Here is a 21770-nt window from a genome sequence, read left to right on the forward strand (position 1 = left end):
CTAGAAGCTAATGAAAGAGAATTTCAAAGGTGACCATATGATATCAAATGTGAGATCCATATTTTGCTGCATTTTACATATAGGGTCATGTTTTTATTACTGTGACTAGAGGCCTGGTGCACAAAATTTGTGCACGGGGGGGGGGGGGGGGCGTGTGACCCTCAGCCCAGCCTGCACCCTCTCCAATCTGGGACCCCTTGAGGGATGTCCACCTGGTAGGATTGGGCCTAAATGGCAGTTGGACATTCCTCTCACAATCCAGGACTGCTGGCTCCCAACTGCTCGCCTGCCTGCCTGCCTTCCTGATTGCCCCTAACCGTTTCTGCCTGCCAGCCTGATCACCTCCTAATCACTCCCCTGCCAGCCTGATTGCCCCTAACTGCCCTCCTGCAGGCCATATTGTGGTGGCCATCTTTGACCACATGGGGGCAGCCATCTTGTGTGTTGGAGTGATAGTCAATTTGCATATTACTCTTTTATTAGATAGTATTCTGGGAGATACTAGAACCTGTTACTCTTTTATTTGGAGACATAACAAAGCAACTTATTTGCTCAAATGTATGGAAGACCTGATAGCACAGATCACATGAATGCAGATGGCCTGGAGTCTAGGAAGTAAGAGGAGGTAACTGGCTCTGCTGAGGGGGTCACAGTGGCTTTCAGGAGGGGAGAGTGGAGGGGTGAGCCGAACCCAGATGGCATGTCTCCTGGGTTGGCTCCAGGATCACTAGGCTCTGTTCTGTCTTCAGCATTGGTAGATAAGGACGGAGGTCTGAGCCACTGTTCTTAGGAAACAAATTTCCCTTATCTCCCGTCTCGGCAGGCAAGCTGTGGACTCAATGTCATGTATTTACACACGCTATGTGAAGGGCCACTGGGGCAGTTTCTTGTTTCGTAGGGGTGGTCTAATTTAAACTTCTAATTTCATTTGCTCATTCTTCGGAGTGAATAAAACATCTCTGCATTTGTGCTGGTGCAGCCACATTTGGTGCACCCCCTCCCTGATCCTCACCCTGACTCCATCCTCTGTCTCACTTGCAGCTTGCATAGCCACCCCACCCCCGCTGTGTCATCCCCTTCTCCACCGGTGTCTCACCTTCTGTGCTGATATGGGCTCCTCCGTCCTCTGACCTGGCTTCCTGCTCTCCCTTGTTAATGTCTTTGTCACCATGACTTGGGGCTCCTAAAACCATTTCCACGGGGCATCCCTGCCTTCTTCCCTAGCTTGAGTCCTTTTTACCATGGCCTTAGGTTTAGGGATTCACACTCTTCTAGCCCAAGCGCAGCTCACTCCACAATGGAGAAAAAAAAACACAGAGCAGCCAGCACAGACCTTGAAATATCCTCAAAAGCAGCAGCCAACAACGCAGGCTTTCCTTCCTGCATGTGATCTTTAAAAGGATCTGTGCTGCTTTTCATTAAAGCAGGTGCACCCTGGATTTGGGCTGTTTCTTTTCCCCAGAGGCTATGTTGATTCCTTGAGCTGAGGTGGACTGACATCTGCTCTCACAGCTTCAGCTTTCCTTGGCTGGGCGAGGGGTGCCTGCATCCAGGCACCTCTGCATGTCCCTGGGAGGAGTCCAGAGGGGAACCAGGGTCTCTGAGACACTGCTGGGCGTGGTGGGAGACATGCCCGGCCTGCTTCCCGTGCACAGGAGCTTTAATCAGCACTGTGCATGTTAACCTTTTGCACTCGGATGTCAAGTGTGACGGTTATTGAATGTATCAATAATTTGAAATATAAAAAAAAATCCAAATAAATAAGTTTGTATGAAAAGAAACTCCAGTTTTTTATTCTACTGCCACGCTTTGTAAAATCTGGGGTATTTAAAAAATTAAATCCCAAGTAGAATAAAGGAATCGAGAAAAAAGCAAGCTAGTGCAAAGGGTTAAGACGGATAGGTTTATGTAGTAATGCTATAGGTGAAGAGTGATTTGCATTTACATTTTCTTTTAAGTAACTTAATAAATTCAAAGACAAGAATATATCCTGTTCATACTTGTATTCCAAACTTGCTTCACTCTGGGCCTGCACAGAGTGAGGGGCCAGTATACGTTCTGGAATATATTAACAAATGCAATGTCCCTTGTGACGGATGATAGTGTATTTTTTAAGAATTCCTTTATGTCCAAGGGCAAACTTGGACAAGATGGTTTCTTATCATTTAAAACCATCCTACAATCAAGTAACTGAAGAAAGCTAGTGAGGTAACGAGACAACTAGCCACAGATGATAAATCACCGATCTAGAAATCAATAATGACTCTTTTCAAGACAGCTGCATTCTTTAAATTAGCAGATAATTTGTTTATCTTCATAAACCTCCTGGCACATAATTAGGAAGAAATCCATGGAACTCACAGAGGAGGTATGGAAACTTCAGAATGATTAGCCTTTCACACAATGGCAGAGAACATGTCCCCAAAGGTTTCCCTTTCTTTCTCTTGGGTGCATTATGTGATTGGAGAACAAGGGATTTGGGCAAGAATCTGTTGAATACACAGGAACAAACTCAAAATGGATAAAAGATTTCAATGTAAGTCACAAAACCATAAAAATCCTTGTAGAAAACATAAGCAGTAAAATCTCAGACATCTCTCACAGCAATATTTTTTCCTATATGTCTCCACAGGCAAGGGAAACGCAGGAAAAGATAAACATAAGGGGCTACATCAAACTAAAAAGCTTCTGCACAGCAAAGGAAACCATCAACAAGATGAAAAGAGAATGCACTGTATGGGAGAACACATTTGCCAATGATACATCTGATAAGGGGTTAATTTCCAAAATATATAAAGAACTTACACAACTCAACATCAGGAAGACAAATAATCTAGTTTAAAAATGTGCAGCCGGCTGGTGTGGCCTAGTGGCTGAGCACCCACCCATACACCAAGAAGTCATAGGTTTAATTCCCGGACAGGGCACATGCCCTGGTTGTGGCCTCGATCTCCAGTAGGGGGCGTGCAGGAGTCTGGGCTTCTGTGGTCACAGGGCTAGGGGGGCCCAGACTGCAGTGGGCAGGAAGGGAAACTGGTCTCTGCCTCAAAGCCACATGGCTCTGTCTCTGATTCTCCTTGAGTTCATCCTCAAGAACCTTTCAAGAAAGTCTATGCCATAGGCAGCAGCTTCCTCCACAGGGTGTGAGCTGGGGCCTCATGACATAGCACTGGAAGAATGGGACTTGTGCAGGTCCCTAATACAGATTGGAGGGAGTGTTCACCCCAGGAAAGATGGTGTCTGTGAGCAGAGTGGAAAGGGACCCAGCACAGGACCACAGTGACTGCCCCCCTGCCCCCGCCCCCAGGTCCTCCCCAACCCAAACACACAGCCCAGTCTGTTCTTCAAGTCTTGCGCCTTCTATCATCTGCACTCCCTCCCCCGGAACCCAGGGTGAACAGCTGCAAAGGGGATCCTGTGTGCCAGGCCCTTCAGGAGGGCACCTGGGTCTCTAGCAGTCTCCCCTCTCTCCCCAGTGGACAGAACCCCCTCTGATCTCCACCGCCAGTGTTATGTGAGTACCTCCTCTCCGCTCTGTTGCTCTGGGCTGGAGAGCCCAGCAAGGAGTTGATACCTCACTTTCTTCAGAGGGGACCTTTGTAGCTAAGGTATGCCTCTAGATACTCAGCAGGGGCAAGTGGACGTGAGACCAGCCCTCTTCACCTCTCTCCACCCTTCCTACCAGCCTCAGTGTGGCTTCTGTAAATCCCTGGCTGTAAGATTTATGTTCAGCTTGTCTTCTGGTCAGTTGTTCTACAGTTTTTGTAATTCCACCTACTCTGTCACCATCTTAAATTCTCTCTCTCTCTCTTTTTCCTTAATTTCCTCCTAACTTTTCCTTTTTCAATTTTCCTTTTCACTTTTCTTATTTTTCTTTTTCCTTTTTTGTTTTTTATTTTCCTTTTTTATTTTTTCTTCATTTCTCTTTATATTTTTTTATTGAGATGAAATCACATAACAAAATTAACTGTATTAAAGTGAACGGTTCAGTGACATTTAGTACATTCACAATGTTGTACAAACACCACCATTATCTAATTCTAAAATATTTTCATCACCCTAAAATGAACCTCACAAAACCACTACCTGTTTACAACCCATTCCCACCACCTTTCCAGTTTCTGGCAACCAGCAATCTCTGTCAGTCTCTCTGGATTGAATGTTGGAGACATTTCATGTAAAGAGAATCCCACATGTGCCTCTCCTGTTGGGTCCCCCACAAACTGCTCCCTTTGCACTTTCTTTTAATTATTTTCCTTTTGTCTTATTTTTCTCCTTCTAAAAAAACCTTTATTGTTGAAAGTGTTCCATAAGTCCTACTTTCCCTCCCATTGACCTAGCCCGCCTACGCCCCACACCCCAGGCCTTCACCACCCTATTGTCTGTGTCCATGGGTTATGCACATATGCATACAAGTTCTTTGGTTGATCTCTTCCCACCCACGCAACCTCCCCCACCTTCCCTCTGAGATTCAACAGTCTGTTCCAATCTTCTATGTCTCTGAATCTATGTTGTTTATCAGTTTATTTTGTTCATTAGATTCCACATATGAGCAAGATCATATGATGCTTATCTTTCTCAGACTGGCTTATTTTGCTTAGCATAATACTCTCCAGGTCCCTCCATGCTGTTGAAAATGGTAAGAGTTACTTCTTTTTTACTTCTGCGTAGTATTCCATTGTGTAAATGTACCACAGTTTTTATTATCCACTCATCTGCTGATGGGCACTTGAGCTGTTTCCAAATCTTAGCTTTTGTAAATAACACTGCTATGAACATAGGGGTACATATATTCTTTCTGATTGGTGTTCCTGATTTCTTAGGATATATTCCTAGAAGTGGGATAACGGGGTCAAATGGCAGTTCCATTTTTAATTTTTTGAGGAAACTCCATACTGTTCTGCACAGTGTCTGCTCTAGTCTGCATTCCCACCAGCAGTGCACGAGGGTTCTCTTTTCTCCACATCCTCACCAACACTTGTTTGTTGATTAGTTTTTGTTTTGTTTTGTTTTGTTTTTAAACTTCACTCAAGGATATTTTTTCCATTGATTTTTAGAGAGAGTGGAAGGGAGAGGGAGAGACAGAGAGAAACACCGATGTGAGAGAGACACATCGATTGGTTGCCTCCCGCATTCTCCCGGCCCTGGTTGGGAGCCTGCAACCGAGGTACATGCCCTTGACTGAAATCAAACCTGGGATCCTTCAGTCCATAGGTCAACGCTCTATCCATTGATCCAAACCGGCTAGGGTGGTTGATTTTTGATGATAGCCATTCTGATAGGTGTAAGGTGATACCTCATTGTTGTTTTAATTGGCATCTCTCAGTTAATTAGTGACTTTGAGCATTTTTTTTTTTTCATGTCTCTTCGCCTTCTGTATGTCCACTTTGAGGAAGTATCTATTTAGGTCCTTTGCCCATTTTTAATTGGATTGTTTATCTTCCTTTTGTTAAGTTGTATGAGTTCCCTATTTATTTCAGAAATTAACCACTTATCAGATGTATCATTGGAAAATATGTTCTCCTAGTGGGCTCTCTTTTCATTTTGTTGATGGTTTCTTTTGCTGTTCAGCAGCTTGTTATTTTTATGCAATCCCATTTGTTTATTTTCTCCTTAGTTTCCTTTGCCCTAGGAGATATATCAGTAAAGATATTGCTATGAGAGATGTCTGAGGTTTTGGTGTTTATGGTTTCTTCCAAGGTTTTTATGGTTTCCCGACTTATATATAAGTCTTTTATCCATTTTGAGTTTATTTTTGTGTATGGTGTAAGTTGGTGGTCTAATTTCATTTTTTTGCATGTACCTGTCTAAATTTCCCAAAACCATTTATTGAAGAGACTGTCTTGACTCCACTGTATGCTCTTACCTCCTTTGTCAAATATCAATTGAGCATAGTGGCTTGGGTCAATTTCTGGGGTCTCTCTTCTGTTCCATTGACCTATATTCCTGTTCTTGTGCCAGTACCAGGCTGTTTTGAGTACAGTGGCTTTATAGTATAACTTGATATCTGCTTCCTCAAACTTTATTCTTCTTCCTCAAATTGCTGTGGCTATTTGGGGTCTTTCTTGGTTCTAAATAAAAATTTGGAATATTTTTTCTAGGTCTGTGAAATATGCTGTTGGTATTTTAATGGGGATTGCATTGAATTGATAGATTGCTTTGGGTAGTATGAAACATTTTTAAAATATATTTTTATTGATTTCAGAGCAGTAGGGAGAGATAGAAACATTGATGATGAGAAAGAATCATTGATCGACTGCCCTACACTGGAGACTGAACCAGCAACCCAGGCATGTGCCCTGTCCGGGAATCCAACCACGACATCCTGGGTCATAGATCAATGCTCAACCACTGAGCCACGCCGACAGGGCTGGTAGTATGGAACTTTTAATGACGTTGGTTCTACCAATTCATGAACACGTATATTCTTGCACTTGTTTATATCTTCTTCTATCTCTTTTTTCAATGTCCTGTAGGTTTTTGAGTACAGGTCTTTTACCTCCTTGGTTAAGTTTATTCCTAAGTATCTTAATTTTTTGTTGCTATGGTAAATGGGATCATTTTTTTAGTTTCTTTTTCTGAGAGTTCCATATTGATGTATAAAATTGCCATATATTTCTGGGTGTTAATTTTGTATCCTGCTACATTTCCAAATGCATTTATTAAGTCTAGTCATTTTTAGATGGAGTCTTTAGAGTTTTCTATGTACAATATCATGTCATCTGTGAATAATAAGAGTTTTACTTCCTCCTTTTCAATCTGGATGCCTTTTATTTTTCTCTTCTTGTTTGATTGCTATGGCTAGGACTTCAGTACTATGTTGAACAAGAGTAGTGAAAGTGGGCATCCCTGTCTTGTTCCCATTCTTAGGGGAAATGGTTTTAGTTTTTGCCCATTGAGTATGATATTGGCTATAGGTTTGTTATATATGACTTTTATTATGTTGAAGTATGATCCCTCTATTCCCATTTTGCTGAGAGGTTTTTGTTTTCAAAAAAGGGTATTGGATTTTGTCAAATGCTTTTTCTGCATCAATTGATATGATCATATGATTTTGTCTTGCCATCTGTTTATGTGCTATATCACATTTATTGATTTGCAAATATTGTACCAGCCTTGCATTCCTGGAATAAATCCCACTTGCTCATGGTGTATGATCTTTTTAATATATTGCTGGATCCGATTTGCTGATACTTTGTTGAGGATTTTGGCGCCTATGTTCATCTAGGATATTGGCCCGTAGTTTTCTCTCTTTGTCATGTTTTTTATCTGATTTTGAAATTAGGATAATGCTAGCCTCATAGAACAAGTTTGGAAGTGTTCCTTCCTCTTGAATTTTTTGGAATAGTTTGAGGAGGATAGGTTTTATTTCTTTTTTGAATGTTTGGTAAAATTCCCCTGTGAAGCCATTCAGACCAGGGTTTTTGTTTGCTGGGAGTTTTTTAATGACTGCTTCAATTTCATCAGTTGTTATTGCCCTATTCAGGTTTTTTTATTCTTCCTGATGGAGTTTTAGAAGATTGTATTTTTCTAGGAATATGTCCATTTCATTCATGTTGTCCAATTTGTTGGAAAATAGTTGTTCTTAGTATTTTTTTTTTATGATCCTTTGTATTTCTGAGGAGCCAGTTGTTACTTTGCCTCTTTCATTTCTGATTTTGTTTATTTGGGTCCTCTCTCTTTGTATCTTGATGAGTCTGGCTAGAGGTTCCTCAATCTTATTTACTTTTCAAAGAACCAGTTCTTGGTTTTGTTGATCTTTTGTTTTTGGTGTTTTTGTTGTTGTTGTTGTTGTTTTGTCTCTATGTCATTTATTTCTTCTCTGATCTTTATTATTTCCTTCCTTCAACTTACTCTGGGCTTTCCTTGTTCTCCTTCTAATTCGTTAAGTTGTAGAGTTAGATAACATTAAGTTTTTCTTGTTTTCTTTGAGGTTGACCTGTAGTGCTATGAACTTCCCTCTCAGAAGTGCTTTCACTGTGTTCCATAGATTTTGGATTGTTGTGTGTTCATTTTCATTTGTTCCCAGGATGTTTTTTATTTCTTCTTTGATCCCTTTGGTAACCCATTCATTGTTAAATATGCTATTTATCCTCCATGTGTTTGAGTGTTTCTGAGTGTTTTCATTGTAGCTGATTTCTAATTTCATGCCATCATGATCTGAGAAGATCCTTAATATGATTTCAATCTTCGTGTACATGTGGAGACAAAGAGAAAACAAAACAAAGTAATGAAACAAACAAAGAAACAAAAACAAGAAAAAGAGGGGGGCAGAATATGTAGATGCAGAGCTGAAATAAAGGAAATAAGAATAAAGAATTAGAGGAATACAGGAAGGAAAACGATACAAAATAAAGGAGGGAGAAAAGAAATGAAAAGACAAGAAAATAAATTAAAAAGGAAAATAGAGGAGAAAGTGGATAGACCTAAAATAAAAATAAAAATGATGAGAAAGCAGGAGAAAAAGAAAAGAGAGAAAAAATTGAGTACTGAAAAAGAAAATAATTGAGTAGAAAAAGGGAAGAGGAAAATTAGATATATGAATGAAACAGCAGAGAGTAGAATAATAACAAATCATTAAAGCAGATAGATAAGGAAAATAAACTTAAAAATGGAAACACAGAAAGGAAAGAGAAAAATAAAAGGGAGGGGAAAAGAGAGAAAAGAAAAAAGGGAGAGAAAAAGTTTTTTAAAACGAGAAGTGGCGTTGTTTCAGCTGAGTTAGTGTCCCGTAAAGCTTGCTTTGGATCCCACTCTTCTGTTCTGTCTGCCAATTCTGGACTTCCTGTGGGGTACTTAGGTGCTAACCACTGTCAGGCGCTGTCCTTTGGCTTTCAGCAACCTGCTTGAAGCTCCAAGCGATCCACTAATCCACCGTTTGTGTCTGTCTCCACAGGACTTGGCGGCACGCAGGAGGGGCCAATCTGCCCTCTAACGCAGGTTTGTTAGCAGCATGGGGCCCAGGGCTGGGTCCGCAAACTTCCCCTGGTTCTCCAGGCTCCACCTCTGCCTGCCTTTGCCTGCTAGCCAGCTGTCAATCTTAATCACTCAAACGTCTGTTTCTGAAAGAGCTTTAGGTAGCGAAGGTGCTATTGGGGTTTCAGGGGATGTGGTTGGTGTGTTCCCCTGTCCCAGGGCTACTCCTCTGCAAGTGGCCCAGAATATTACTCTGCCCTCGGCTGGACAGAGATCCTTGTATGGAGACAAATGGGGTTGGCTGGGAACCTGGAGTTTCTATCAGCTCTCCCGTGTGGGGAAAATATCAGTCTGGTTCCCAGGATAGTGGGGTGGATGGCCCCTCCCCCAATCCAGTCACTGAGGGCTCCTTGAGTTGGGCCTCTGCCTTTGTTTCCTCTGTAAAGCTCAAAATGCAGGGTGTGGCATGCAGGGCTCATGCGGGTGGGGTGGGCTGTATCACCTAGGGCAGGTTTTTTTTTTCTTTATCTGTCCTGTGGCTGCCAGGAGCAGCTAGTTTAAGGTGACCAGATTTTAACATTGGTAAAGCAGGACACCATTGGGGGGGTGGGGAGGTTCTTGATTAAAAATTTGGTCTCTATGGACCAACAAAAATTTTCATAGAACGCAAAAATAGTATTGTAATATATTTTTTTAAATTTCAACATAAGTACAATTTACAAATATAATAAATAAAAAATTATGTATAGTATTATTTTATTCTTTGGCATATTTCTCATTTGAGTGAATTTTTTTTTTAGTAGATTGCTGTCGTTGTTTAAAAGGTCATGAATTTGCCGTAACATAAGTCATAAGTGTCACTTTCAAGGCCGGCGCTAGACTTTTTGCCGCCACTATAAAATATAAATAATACGAGTACTGTCTGCTAAATTCAAGAAAATTTATGTATTTATGAAATAAATAAATAAATTACTTACCTAAATTATCTGAATAGCTGATTTGTAATGACATCACTTGTTTAACTAGCTTACTAGCACACAGTACGATGTGTACCGTCTGAGAGACAGTTACAAAATGTTTTCGTCGTTGCCAATCCCCAAAAATGCCATTGTTCATTAGGTCCAAACAATGGTGGTCGAATTCTAACAACTGATCAACAATGCGAACTTTGATAAGCAGTTCTCGATAATCAGTTCTCAACAATTATTTGTTATTATTAAAGTTTAACATTATAAAATTAACAAAAATAATATAAAACTCATATCCTGGCTAAATAGCCACATGGCCGCCGAAAACCGTATATTCCCTTCCCGTTCTCCCGCCGTTCCCTAGCTTGTTGTGCATTCTTTCCAAAAATCGGGACTTTTTTAAAACGGCGGGGCGCGGGACAAATTGTTAAAAATCGGGACTGTCCCGCCAAAAGCGGGATGTCTGGTCACCTTAAGCTAGTTCCTCTCAGGAAAAATGGCTGTTTTGGTTTGGGGGCCTACTATCAAATGCTCCTGGCTTCTGTTTTTCCAAGTCTTCCCACAATGTTTCCCACCCCAGCCTCTCCTTAGGCACCTCAAGTCCACGTTTCCCTCCCTGCACCAAAGCTTCGGGGGTGTAGTTGCAAATGAAAACTCCTGTGCTCTGGGCAAAACAAGCAAACACAAAAAATACCCCACTGTGGCTTTCTCTCCATCGGTCTCCCGGCTCCAGACTTGGCCGGCCAGCCCTGCGACCTTTCACCGCTGGATGTTACATGGGCCGGGGGGCGGGGGTCTCGGCTCTGGTGCTCGGAGCTGTGGAGCCCAGCCTGGGTTTGGGCCTCTATGTTCCGAGGGAACAGACCCTCTGTAGCCCAGCGCTACCTCCTCTATTGGTCTGCTGGCCTGCCAACCTTGGAACCTGGGTCAGCTCCTTTCATGACCTCGCCGTTCCTACCGGTTTCCAAGTGTTTTCTGTCCTCCCTTGATATAATTCTCCCCCTCGGCTGGACCTCAGTTGATAATTCCAGGTGAATGTTCTCCAATTCAGTTGTATTTCCACTCTGGCCCTGGGACGAGGTGCATAACAGGTCTGCGTATTTGGCCGCCATTTATTTCTCCATTTGCATTTTCTTTTTTTAATATATTTAATTGACATTTTACAGAGAGGAAGGGAGAGGGATAGAGAGTTAGAATCATCAATGAGAGAGAAACATCGATCAGCTGCCTCCTGCACACCCCCTACTGGGGATGTACCCGCAACCAATGTACATGCTCTTGACCGGAATCTAACCTGGGACCTTTCAGTCCGAAGGCCGAAACTCTATCCACTGAGCCAAATCAGTTAGGGCTCTCCATTCGCATTTTCAAGGGAGCTCATCCCCCATCTCGGTTTCAACACTGCCCCAGCAGACATTGGGGCAAGTGTCTCTGGTGGCTCTCACTGCCCAGGAAAGAGGCTCTGGGCCACAAATGAGCTCTTGCCCAGTAAGGACCACTCATCCAGGGGAATGCCTTTTGAGGGGAGCCCCACACCTCCTTCAGGATTCACTTGGCCTTTGCTGCTCCTAGGTCAGTGGTCGGCAAACTCATTAGTCAACAGAGCCAAATATCAACAGTACAACGATTGAAATTTCTTTTGAGAGCCAAATTTTTTTAAACTTAAACTTCTTCTAACGCCACTTCTTCAAAATAGACTCACCCAGGCTGTGGTATTTTGTGGAAGAGCCACACTCAAGGGGCCAAAGAGCCGCATGTGGCTCGCGAGCCGCAGTTTGCCGACCACGGGCCTAGGCAAGCATCACATTCTCTTCCATCACAGGTGAAAATGCTTCACCAGTTGTTAAAGTCTCAGTCCTCCTTCCTGGCTCGTAAGTGCACCCAAACCGAGTTTTAGGTGGTGTCGTTATCTGGTTAAAGCAATACACAGGAAGAGGAAAATGAGGAGCAGGGATAATCCTGCTTATAATTCATGTTCATATCTAAGAGGGGGGGATGGCTGGCTTACCAAAACTTCACTCCCCCAAGGAGAAATGCAGAAGAGAATTTGGGGTTGATTTTGGCAGCACCAGCCCTCATGTGAGCACTGAATCTGGGATGAGGACACAAACCTCGAGTCTGTAACCCTCTGCTGAATGAAACACCCAACTCCAAGAAGGCAAAGCAGCTCTTCCCTGTAGCTTTTTCCCCATCAAAGCTCTTCTGAAAAATTCCAGATTTTTGTGTCAACAAGAAAGAAAAATACACGGGAACAAGGTTCAACCAAGCATTTTACTCAGGAAAACTGAGATGTTCTGAGCTCAGCACACGTCAGGCTCTCAGTCCGGACAGATTGCCCAGGCCCTGGGGACAGAGAAAGCGGTTACCTGAATTTCAACACAGGAGTCTGCAGGGAAAACGCCAGAATTTCATCAATTTCAACCTGACCATGAAACACTTTCCTGAAGGATGCAGGCCCAGTTGGGGCAGGACTGGAGGTCTTCTGATAATGGAAAAACTTTATCTGAAGCCCCAGCTTGTGCCCTTGGCCTGGATCCTGGTTCTTGAGGTCCACGTCTCCTCCTTGGGGCTTGGGGCACATTCCTTAGCAGCCAGCCTTCCACGGGCTACCTCACTTGGTCTCTGTCTCCCCTTATCTTGTGCTACCAGGGTCTTGCTCTTCAATGTGCTCAGTTCTGTTGATCGGAAGGTTAGAAAACCCTCTTTTTTTTTTTTTTTTTTCTGTTGCAACTGAAAAAAAAAGGCACAGTTGCTTATTTTTGCCAAGAAAAAAAGTAATAAGAGGATTTCACAGAAACTGGGGAACCCCGCTGTTTACATTGGATTTCTAGGCTGGCTTCACATGTCATCCTCTGCAGACAGTTTGCTTGTTTCCCGCCTCACCTGAAACTTGCAGGGAACTTAGTTGACCCCCTCAATGCCACCAGAATTTCCCTTGGAAACCTGCAGCTGGACTCCGGTGGGTATTTTTTATTTTCGGGCATTCTCTACATCTTTGCTTTCTCCACTCTCTCCCCAGCTGAGTGTTCTGTTCAGTTCTTGCCTCAGAAGTGCTGAGTGCAGGCACTCGTCCCCCAAGGCACTGGGACAGGAGAAGGGAGCCAAGGCTTGTCGGGGGAGGGGACTGGCGACCGGTCCCTGTCCATGGCCTGGCCAGGGGGTGTGTAGACACACAGTTTTGGGTGCTGATTACTGAGTTGGAGCAGAGATGGGGTGTACAGGGAGCCCCCAGGAGGACTTTGCCTTCCAGTAGAAAGTTTTATCTCGATATTAACTTTTCAGTGTTTTTTAATAGGCTTTAATTTTTAGAGCAGTTTCAGGTTTGCAGTAAAATTAACGTGAAGGTACAGAGATTTCCCATCTACACATAGTAGGGGAGATTCCCACGGTCAGCATCTCCCACCAGAGAGGTGCATTTGTTAAATCTGATGAGCCCACATGGACCAGAGTCCATGTTCCCATTAGTAGGTTCAGCCTTGGTGGTGTGCATTCTGTGGGTTTGGACAAATGGGTAAGGGCATGTATCCAGCACTGCAGTATCACAGAGCAATCGCCTGTGCTCCACCAGTTCATCCCTCCCCTCCACCAACCCCTGGCAACCACTGATCTTCTTACTGCCTCCTCGTTTTTGCCTTTCCCAGAATGTCAGAGGGTTGGGTTGTGCAGTATGCGGCCTCCTCTGATTGGCTCCTTTCACTGAGCAATACACATCTGAGTTTCCTCCGTGTCTTTTCATGGCTTGATCACTGATTTCTTTGTAGTGCTGAATAACATTCCCTCACGTGTATACGGACCCATTCCCCTACTGAAGGGAATCCTGGTTGCTCCCAACTTTAACTGTGTATAAAATTTTCATTTCTAGGAGCGGCGTCTGCTCTCACAGTCTGAAGTCCGTCCCATCTTCGTCTCCAACTCAGCTCCACCCAAGATGCTATGTGAACACCTGGGCCGGTTTTGTCGGAAGCTGGTACGCAGGCGACCCCTGGAGTGGAGGGAGGGGTCTGGCAGCGGCCTGGCCCGGTGCCTGAGCACCCTGGACCTGGTGGCCCTCGGGGTGGGCAGCACCCTGGGGGCGGGCGTGTACATCCTGGCCGGGGAGGTGGCCAAGGACAAGGCGGGACCGGCCATCGTCCTCTGCTTCTTCGTGGCCGCGGTGACGTCCATGCTGTCGGGGCTGTGCTACGCGGAGTTCGGGGCGCGGGTGCCCTGCTCCGGGTCTGCCTACCTCTACAGCTACGTCGCCGTGGGACAGCTGTGCGCCTTCGTCACCGGGTGGAACCTCATCCTCTCCTATGTCATTGGGAGCGCCAGTGTGGCCAGGGCCTGGAGCGCCGCCGTCGACAGCCTGACCGGGTACCACATGTCTCGGGCGCTGCAGGAGAGCGTGCCTCTGCGTGTGCCCTTCCTGACCAGCCACCTGGACTTCTTCGCGCTGGGCCTGGTGCTGCTGCTCACGGGGGTGCTGGTCCTGGGAGCCCGTGAGTCGGCCCTGGTTACCAAGCTATTCACGGGCGTGAACCTCTTGGTTCTCGGCTTCATCCTCCTCTCTGGCTTCATGAAGGGACGTCTGCGCCACTGGCAGCTCACGGAGCAGGACTACGAGTTGACCAAATCTCAGTCCAACGGCACCCTGAGCCTGGGCCCTCTGGGCTCCGGGGGGTTTGTGCCTTTCGGCTTTGAGGGGGTTCTCCGCGGAGCAGCCACGTGCTTCTATGCGTTTGTTGGTTTTGACTGCATCGCCACCGCCGGGGAGGAAGCCCGCAACCCCCAGCGGGCCATCCCCCTGGGCTCCGTGATCTCCATCTTCATCTGCTTCTTGGCATATTTTGGGGTCTCGGCGGCGCTCACCCTCATGGTGCCCTACTACCAGCTCAGCTCCCTCAGCCCCCTGCCCGAGGCCTTCCTGCACGTGGGCTGGCCCTCGGCCAGATACGTCGTGGCCGTGGGGACCCTCTGTGCCCTTTCCTCCAGCCTCCTGGGCGCCATGTTCCCCATGCCACGGGTGATCTTGGCCATGGCAGAGGACGGACTCCTGTTCCGGGCACTTGCCCGGATCCACCCCCGAACACGCACCCCCGTCATGGCCACCATCGTTTCTGGAACTCTTGCAGCGCTCATGGCCTTCCTCTTCGAGCTCAGGGACCTGGTGGACCTCATGTCCATCGGCACCCTGCTGGCCTACTCCCTGGTGGCCTTTTCCGTGCTGGTTCTCAGGTACCAGCCGGACCCGCATTTCAGCAAGAACGAGAAGGCGGCGGTGGAGGTAACGGAGGTAAAGCTTGGGCCTGACGCCGGTTCCCAGGAGCCTGTACCTGCAGCGGGAATGGCGGGCGCCCTAAGAAGCCTGTGGAGCCCCGAGAGCACCGGCCCCTCCCCGCGATCTGGCCACGTCCTCTATGCATGTGCCTTGCCGCTGGCTCTCCTGCTGACCGTCCTGAGCCTGGTCCTGGCCCAGTGGCCCGGCCGTCTGGTCTCCGGGGACCCAGTGCCCACAGCAGTGACGGGGCTGCTGCTGCTGCTCATCGTGGGGCTCACGTTCATCCTCTGGAGACAGCCCCAGAGCCCAGCTCCTCTTCGCTTCAAGGTGCCCGCCCTGCCTGTCCTGCCCCTGGTCAGCATCTTTGTGAACTTGTACCTGATGATGCAGATGACCTCCATGACCTGGGCCCAATTTGGCATCTGGATGGCGATTGGCTTTGCCACATACTTTGGATACGGGATCCGGCACAGCTTGGAGACCAGTGAGCCACAGCCCGCCGCCCCCAGCTCTCAAACACGCCTCTAGTGGGATTCGTGTGCCCACGGGAGACGGATGCTGCGTGGCATCTCCTCGCGCTGGAGCATCTTCTGGTTCCACGGAGACTCGGAGCCTCTGTGGAGAGTGAAGGTGGGACGCACCCGGAGCCCTGGCTCCGTGTCCACTTGTAACGGCAGACGCACACGCGGAAAGTGCACACTGTGTAAAGGCAGAAAGATGCGCTCTCCCAACGCAGGTCGGACAGTGCGCAACCGGCAACCGGAAGAAGAAATGAAATATTCCCCGCACAGAGAGGACCCCTCTTGTGCCCATTTCCGGAGAGAACAGATTGCCCCGTGGGAAGAAATGGCCTGTTTCAACTCTATTGTGTCAACAGTGCACTTTTTTTTGGGTAATTTTTAATTTAAAAAAATTTTTTTTTCTCAAAAAAGAAATTTTTCATTTCTAAATTATTTCAAATATACAGAAAACTTGCAAGAGTGACACCCAGAATTCTGTGCACCCTACATCCAGATGCGCCCCTGTGCAGCGTCTGCCGTCTGTTTACCACCTGCCTCCTGTTTACCGGCTTCCCCACAGCGCACTCTCCCTCCGGTGCATGCGTCCAGACCTGTCTACACAAACGCACACACATGCTTTTCTGAACCATCTCGAAGCAGTTTGTGAACCGGACCCATGAATCCTGTAGCTGCTCCGTGTTAGATACACTGACACACTCTCCTCCCGTATTCCCTGGCAATCTCTGTTAGCTCCCGTCTGTTTGGCAGGGGGTAAAGGGAAAAGGGTAGGAAGCAGCAGGCAGAAGACCGAGTGCCTGGAGGGGGTGGGCCGTGGGGGGGGGGGGGGGGCGGGGATGGTTAGGATCCAACGCCAGCAGGGAGGGCGATCTGCTACTCCAGGAGCCTAGCCCCGCAGCCTCCCCCGCAGGCTCCCCTCCTCCCTTAGGGACCCCCCTCCCCCACACCCTCCCCCACACTGGGAAGGGCTTAAAATGGAGACGTCAAATAAATCTTTGGGTGAGCAAGTATAGAGACCCAAGTAGAATTTGGGGCTGGAGATAGAAATTTGCGGCCAACAGCATATATCTCGCATCTAAAATAATGAAAGTGGCTAATATTTGGGATGTTTCTATACTAGCTGCTCAAATTATCTGTAAACCTAAAATCATTCTTTAAAGAATACCCACTAATTTCTTTTCTAAAGGAATATGGTTTAGGGGGCGGGACAGAGAAAGGTACAGCATAAAGAAAACCCAAGATCTAGAGTTGGAGAACCCCGATACTTACAGGTCTGGAGAAGCAGGATGACTCCTAGAGTCAGCGGGGAAACAACAACAAACAAACAAAACAAAAAAACAGGCAGAGCTGTGGGAGGGACCAGGAGACACTGCACCACGGACTCCGGACATAAAGTGTTGAGGGAGCTGCTGAGATGGGATGAGGGCCTAAAAAGTGACCCTGAAAAAACGGACAAGCGTGGTCAATGAAGGGACGTGCCCCTGTGGAGAGAAGTAGGCAGAAAAATTCCAAATTAATGTCTGTTGGGCAGAGCTGCAAATTGGAGAGTGCACAATCAAGGTTTAGAATAGAAGGAGCCAGGCCAGGCGTTTGACCGAATGGAGATGGAACGTGGGTGAGCTCCAACCCCAGGCCCAGACTCTACAGAAAAGGGGTTTGGGTGTGGGAGAGAGGAGATAATATGGGAAGCAACACGGAGAATTTGGGGAGAAAGCAGTCTTTGCTAGAAGGCCAGAAAGAACAAGATTTCACCCTAGGAAGTAAGGAGATGTTTGGGAGAAAGCTGGTTTTGTGTGTGTGCATGTGTGTGTTTTATTTTTTTAATATATGTTTTTATTTTTATTTTTTTTAATTTCTTTATTGATTAAGGTGTCACATATCTGTCCTCATATGTTTTTATTTTTCAATCGTAGTTTACATTCAATATGATTCTGTATTCGTCAGATGTACAGCACACTGGTTAGAAAATCGTGTACTTTACAGAGTGGTTCCCCTGATATTTCAATACTAGAGGCCCGGTGCACAAATTCATGCACCAGTGGGGTCCCTCAGCCTGGCCTGTGGGATGGGGCCGAAACTGTCTGTCCAACATCCCCCAAGGGGTCTCAGATTGCGAGAGGGCACAGGCCAGGCCGAGGGACCCACCAGTGCATGATTGGTGTGTCCGGCCGGTCTCACCCAGTCCCGATTGGCCAGACCCCAGCAGCAAGCTAACCTACTGGTTGGAGAGTCTGCCCCCGGGTGGTCAGTGCTCATCATAGAGAGCAGTTGAGTGGCCTTAGCATATCATTAGCATATTATGCTTTGATTGGTTGAATGGACAACCAGATGACCGGACACTTAGCATATTAAGCTTTTATTATATAGGATTATTGACTATATTCTGTATGCTATAACTTGTATCTCTGTGACTATTCTGTAACTAACAATTTGTACTTCTTAATCCTTTCACTTTTTTTACCCAGCCCCCCAATACTCTCCCCTCTGACAACTGTCAGTATGTTCTCTGTATCTATGAGTCTGTTTCTATTTTTTTATTTTATCCTTTAGATTCCACATATAAGTGAAATCATATGGTATTTGTCTATCTCTGACTGGCTTATCTCAGTACAATACTCTGCAGGTCCACCTATGCTGTCACAAAAGGTAAGATTTTCCTTCTTTTTAAAAAATTTATCTTTATTATTGAAAGTATTACAAGATTTTCTTCTTTTTTATGGCCAACTAGTATACCATTGTGTAAATGTACTACAACTTTTTTATCCACTCATTTGCTGATGGGCATTTGGGTGGCTTCCACAGTTTGACTATCTATAATAATAAAAGCATAATATACTAATTAGACCGGATAGCCAAACGACCTTCCAGACGTCCTTCCCAATGACCTTCTGGACAAGCCAGGGCTGTGAGGGCTGAGGCCAGCCAGGGCTGCGAGTGGGACCCTCCAGCCTCAGTGAGCCCATGTCCCCACCCCCATGCCAGTCACCGACCCTGCACGCTGTTCCTGGGTCCCACAGCGCAGCCCCTGCCTCTGCCCACCCTGCCTGCCTGGCGCCACCCTATACCCCGCCCGGCCCAGAGTCATTCCTGTGCACCCGCACCCTAGTGAGGCCATGTCCTGTAGTTTTCTGAGTGCAGGTCTTTTACCTCCTTGGTTAACTTTATTCCTAATATCTTAATTTTTCTGTTGTAATGGTAAGTGGGATTATTTTCTTGGTTTCTCTTTCTGATAGTTTGTTATTGGTGTATTAAAATGCCACTGATTTCTAGATATTTTGTATCCTGCTACTTTGCCAAATTTATTTATTAGATCCAGTAGTTTTTGGTGGAGACTTTAGGATTTTCTATGAATAATATTATGTCACCTGTGAATAATGACAGTCTTATTTTCTCCTTTCCAGTTTGGATTCCTTTTATTTCTTCTTGTCTCATCAGTATAGCTAGGACTTCCAGTTGAATAAGAGTGGTGAAAGCTGACATCCCCATCTTGTTCCTGATCATAAAGTAAATGCATTCAGTTTTGGGCCAGTGAGCATGATAATGGCTGTAGGTTTTTCATATATGTTATTATGTTGAGGTACGACCCTTTTATTCCCACCTTGCTGAGTACTTTTATCATAAATCAGTGCTGGATTTTATCATATGCATTTTCTGCATCTATTGATGTGATCATGTGATTTTTACCTTTCATTTTATGTGATATATCACATTTATTGATTTGCAGATATTGTACTAGCTTTGTAATCATGGAATAAATCCCACTTGGTCATGGAGTATGATCTTTTTAATGTATTGATTGATCTGGTTTGCTAATATATTGTTGAAGATTTTAGCATCTGTGTTCATCAGGAATATTGGCCTGTAATTCTCTTTCTTTGTAGTGTCTTTATCTGATTTGGAATTAGGATAATGCTGACCTTGTAAAAAGAGTTTGGAAGCCTCCCTCCTCTTGAATTTTTTTGGAATAATTTGAGGAGGATAGGTGTTAGTTCTTCTTTGAATGTTTGGTAAAATGCACCTGTGAAGCTATCTGGTACAGACTTTTCTTTGCTGGAAGGTGTGTGTGTGTGTGTGTGTGTGTGTGTGTGTGTGTGTGTTTTAATATATTTTTATTTATTTCAGAGAGGAAGGAAGAGGGAGAGAGAAATAAAAACATCAATGACAAGAGAGAATCATTGATTGGCTGCCTCCTGCACGCCCCACACTGAGGATTGAGCCCGCAACCCGGGTATGTGCCCTTGGCCAGAATCGAACCTGGCGGGACGCTTTAGTTCTCAGGCTGACGCTCTATCCACTGAGCCAAACTGGCTAGGGCTGAAAGTTTTTTTATTACTGCTTCAATTTCATTAGTTGTGACTGGTCTATTCATGTTTTCTGATTCTTCCTGATTCAGTTTTGGAAGATTGTATGTTTTTAGGTATTTGTCCAGTTCACTCAGGTTGCCCAATTTGTTGGCACATAGATGTTCATCGTATTTCCTTACAATTCTTTGTATTTCTGTGATGTCAGTTGTTACTTTGCCTCTTTCATTTCTGATTTTATTTATTTTGGTTCTCTCTCTTTATTTCTTGGTGAGTCTGGCTAAAGGCTCATAAATGTTTATCTTTTCAAAGAACCAACTCTTTTTTAAATTTAAATTCTTTATTGTTTAAAGTATTACATGAGTCTCCTTTCCCCCCATTTGCATCTCCTCAGCCACCCCCACCCCAAGCACAAGCCCTCACCCCCCTACTGTCTGTGTCCATTGGTTTGCTCATATGCATGCACACAAGTCCTTTGGTTGATCTCTTACCCCCTGTCTCCCCACCTTCCCTCATAGGTTGTACAGTCTGTTGGATATACTAAGCGAAATAAGCCAGTCAGAGGAAGATAAATGTCACATGATCTCACACATTTGTGGAATATAATGAACAACATAAACTGATGAACAAAAAATAGAACCAGAAACATAGAAGCATCAAAGAACCAACTCTTGCTGTCATTGCTCTTTTGTATTTTTTTAGACTCTGTGTCATTTCTTTCTGCTCTAATCTTTATTATTTTCTTTTTAAAAAAAATATATATCTTTATTGATTTCAGAGAGGAAGGGAGAGGGAGAAAGAGAAACATCAACGATGAGAGAGAATCATTGATCGGCTGCCTCCTGCATGCCCCACACTGGGATGGAGCTGGGATGTGCCCTGACCGGGAATCAAACAGGTGACCTCTTGGTTCCTGGGTCAATGCTCAACCACTGAGCCACACCTGGCCAGGCACAATCTTTATTATTTTCATCCTTCTGCTTACACTGTGCTTTTCTTGTTGTTCTCTTTCTAGTTAATTTAGATATAAGGTTAGATTATTTATTTGAGTTTTTCTTGCTTCTTGAGATGGCATGTAATGCTATGAACTTTCCTCTCAGGACTGTGTCCCATACATTTGAGGTTGTTGTGAGTTCATTTTCATATATTTGCAGGTAATTTTTCATTTATTGATCTCATTGGTAACCCATTCATTGTTTAATAACATGCTGTTGAGTCTCCAGGTGTTTTTGAGGGTTTTTTTTATTTTTATTGTAGTTCCTTTTAGTTTCATATCATTATGATTCAAGAAGAATCTTAATATGACTTTAATCTTCTTGAATTTGTTAAGACATTTTGTGTCCTAACATGTGGTCTATCTTTGAGAATGTTCCATGTGCACTTGAGAAGAATGTGTATTTTGCTACTTTGAAATAATACGTTCTATAAATATCAATTAAATCTATGTGATCCAGACTGTCCTTTAAAGTTGCTGTTTCCTTGTTTATTTTTTGTCTGGAAGGTCTATCCAGTGATGACAGTAGGGTGTTAAAGTCCCCTACTATGACTATACTATTGTCTATCTCTCCCTTAAAGTACAGTTTCCCCCTCCCCCCCATATATTTAGATGCTCCTATTTGGGTGTATATATGTTTACAATGATTATGTCCTCTTGTTGGATCAATCCCTTTAGTATTATGTAGTGACCTCTTTTATGGCCTTTATTTTGAAGTCTAATTTATAAGATATGCATATTGCTACCCCAGCTTTTTTTTTGTTCCCATTTGCATGGAAAATATTTTTCCATCTCTATACTTTCAGTATATATGAA

The 21770-nt window shown here is 44.8% G+C and overlaps 1 protein-coding gene across 1 annotated transcript; it reads left to right on the top strand.

The window, feature by feature from the left end:
• Positions 1 to 13812: 13812 nt before the first annotated feature.
• Positions 13813 to 15669, top strand: LOC307100317 (cationic amino acid transporter 3-like; the record flags this gene model as incomplete). Its single annotated transcript, XM_079772702.1, has 1 exon — positions 13813 to 15669. The coding sequence occupies one exon, from the start codon at positions 13813 to 13815 to the stop codon at positions 15667 to 15669; it is 1857 nt and encodes a 618-aa protein (XP_079628828.1).
• Between the last annotated feature and the right edge of the window lie 6101 nt (positions 15670 to 21770).

Source organism: Cnephaeus nilssonii (genome assembly GCF_951640355.1).
Source record: "Cnephaeus nilssonii genome assembly, chromosome: 5".
NCBI classification, from domain to species: Eukaryota; Metazoa; Chordata; class Mammalia; order Chiroptera; family Vespertilionidae; genus Cnephaeus; species Cnephaeus nilssonii.